Source organism: Ailuropoda melanoleuca, chromosome 16 (genome assembly GCF_002007445.2).
Source record: "Ailuropoda melanoleuca isolate Jingjing chromosome 16, ASM200744v2, whole genome shotgun sequence".
Taxonomy (NCBI): domain Eukaryota; kingdom Metazoa; phylum Chordata; class Mammalia; order Carnivora; family Ursidae; genus Ailuropoda; species Ailuropoda melanoleuca.
The window spans coordinates 77161300-77163014 of record NC_048233.1 but is presented as its reverse complement, the minus strand read 5'-3'; the positions used below and the strand labels follow the sequence as shown (position 1 = coordinate 77163014).

The following is a 1715-nucleotide window of genomic DNA, read 5'->3' as shown; positions in this document are numbered from 1 at the left end:
TTACATAATGATTTGCCTTCCAATGAAACAGGGTTTCTGACACCACATTTTCCTGATGGCATTCTTCATCTCCATGTTTCTGAATGTGTAGATCAGAGGGTTGAACATGGGGGCAATGATGGTGTAGAGAAGAGCAAACACTTTGTCTTCTGGAAAAGTTGTGGCTGGTCGAATGTAGATGAAGAGAACAGGCACAAAGAACAAAACCACAACTGTGACGTGGGAACTGCAAGTGGAAAGAGCTTTGGTGCGGCTCTCTGTGGGATAAGCCCTGATGGTGTATAATATCAGTAGGTAAGACAGCACCAAGACCACGAAGGTCACCAAGCCCATCATGCCTGAATTGGCAACCACTAGGATTCCAACTCTGTATGTATCTGTGCAGGCCAGTTTCAGCAAGGGATACACATCACAAAAGTAGTGATCTATTTCATTGGGGCCACAGAAAGGTAAACTGATGGTAAGGAGACATTGGGCAAAAGAATGCAGAAACGCCCCAGTGCAGCTAGCAAGGACTATGGCATAACACTTCTGCCTATTCATGATGACGGTGTAGTGCAGGGGCTTACAGATGGCCACGTAGCGGTCATAGGCCATCCCGGTGAGGATAAAGACTTCAATCCCCCCAAAGAAATGCATGACGAAAAGCTGTGCCATACAACTGGTATAAGAAACCATGTTCCTTTCTGCCAGCAATTCGGTGACCAGCTTGGGTGTCATCGTTGAGGTATAACACAGATCTGAGAGGGCAAGTTTATTGAGGAAGAAATACATGGGTTGGTCAATTAGCTGACTGCATGTGATAGAAATCATTATGAGCAAGTTTCCCATCCAAATAGCTATGTAACAAAATAAAAAGAGTAGAAAGCACAAGTTTTTAATTTTCTTATTCTGGGAAAGTCCCAACAGAACAAATTCAGTGACGTTGTTAATATTTTCCATGGTGTAATGCAGTTAAGTGTTAAAGGTTTGCCTGGGGGAAAAAATGACAAGTCAGCATGAGAAATATTGAACTAAGCATGGTGTAAATTAGAGGGAGTGCTGTAAAAATAAATTCATTTATTAAATTGGTTTCCTACAGTACATTTTAAAGTAATTCTAAGCTTCATATGGATAAATGACCATATAATTTAACAGATCAGGTTATTTTGTAGAGTGAAAAGGAATAGTATTAGTAGTTCCACTTATTCAAGTCATAAAGATGTGTGGTCATCTTACGTAAGGATTGCAAAAGTGAGCTTAGGGAGGAAGCATTTATTCTCCTGGAGTAGCTCATCTGTTTGATAGGTTGAAATAGCCAGACTTAAATCCAAGTAAGTGAAAGGAATTGTGAAATTACAAGGTAGAATCCTGTCTTTATTTAAAATTCCAGTTTTTGTTGTTGTTGCTGTTGAAGCACTGAATTCTATACCTGAAACTAATATTACAGTGTGTATTAACTAACTGAGATTTTTAAAAAAAAAACTTGGAAAAATAAATAAATAGAATTCTATTTTTATGGTGAAAATTGCATTTTTTGAAAATATTGCATAAAAATTTTATTGTTTTCATTATTGAATTGTTTGCACACAAGGTGAGTAATTCATTTGCCTCACTGTAGTCCTGACCCTGGGTTGAAACTATTTAATATTTACCAACATTATAGAGAGCAATAATGAAAATATGGTATCAGTTAAAGCCTAAGTGGCTGTGACGTTTCTTTTGACTTAAACAGA

At 37.9% G+C, this 1715-nt stretch overlaps 1 protein-coding gene across 1 annotated transcript; it reads right to left on the bottom strand.

Moving 5' to 3' along the window:
• Positions 1-942, bottom strand: LOC100476099 (olfactory receptor 4P4). The gene has a single exon (XM_002930041.2). It carries the CDS (start codon positions 940-942, stop codon positions 1-3), a length of 942 nt encoding a protein of 313 aa, XP_002930087.2.
• Positions 943-1715: the final 773 nt, after the last annotated feature.

Coding starts and splice junctions, on each gene's coding strand:
- LOC100476099 (XM_002930041.2), bottom strand. CDS start 942: ATGGAAAATATTAACAACGTCACTGAATTTGTTCTGTTGGGACTTTCC.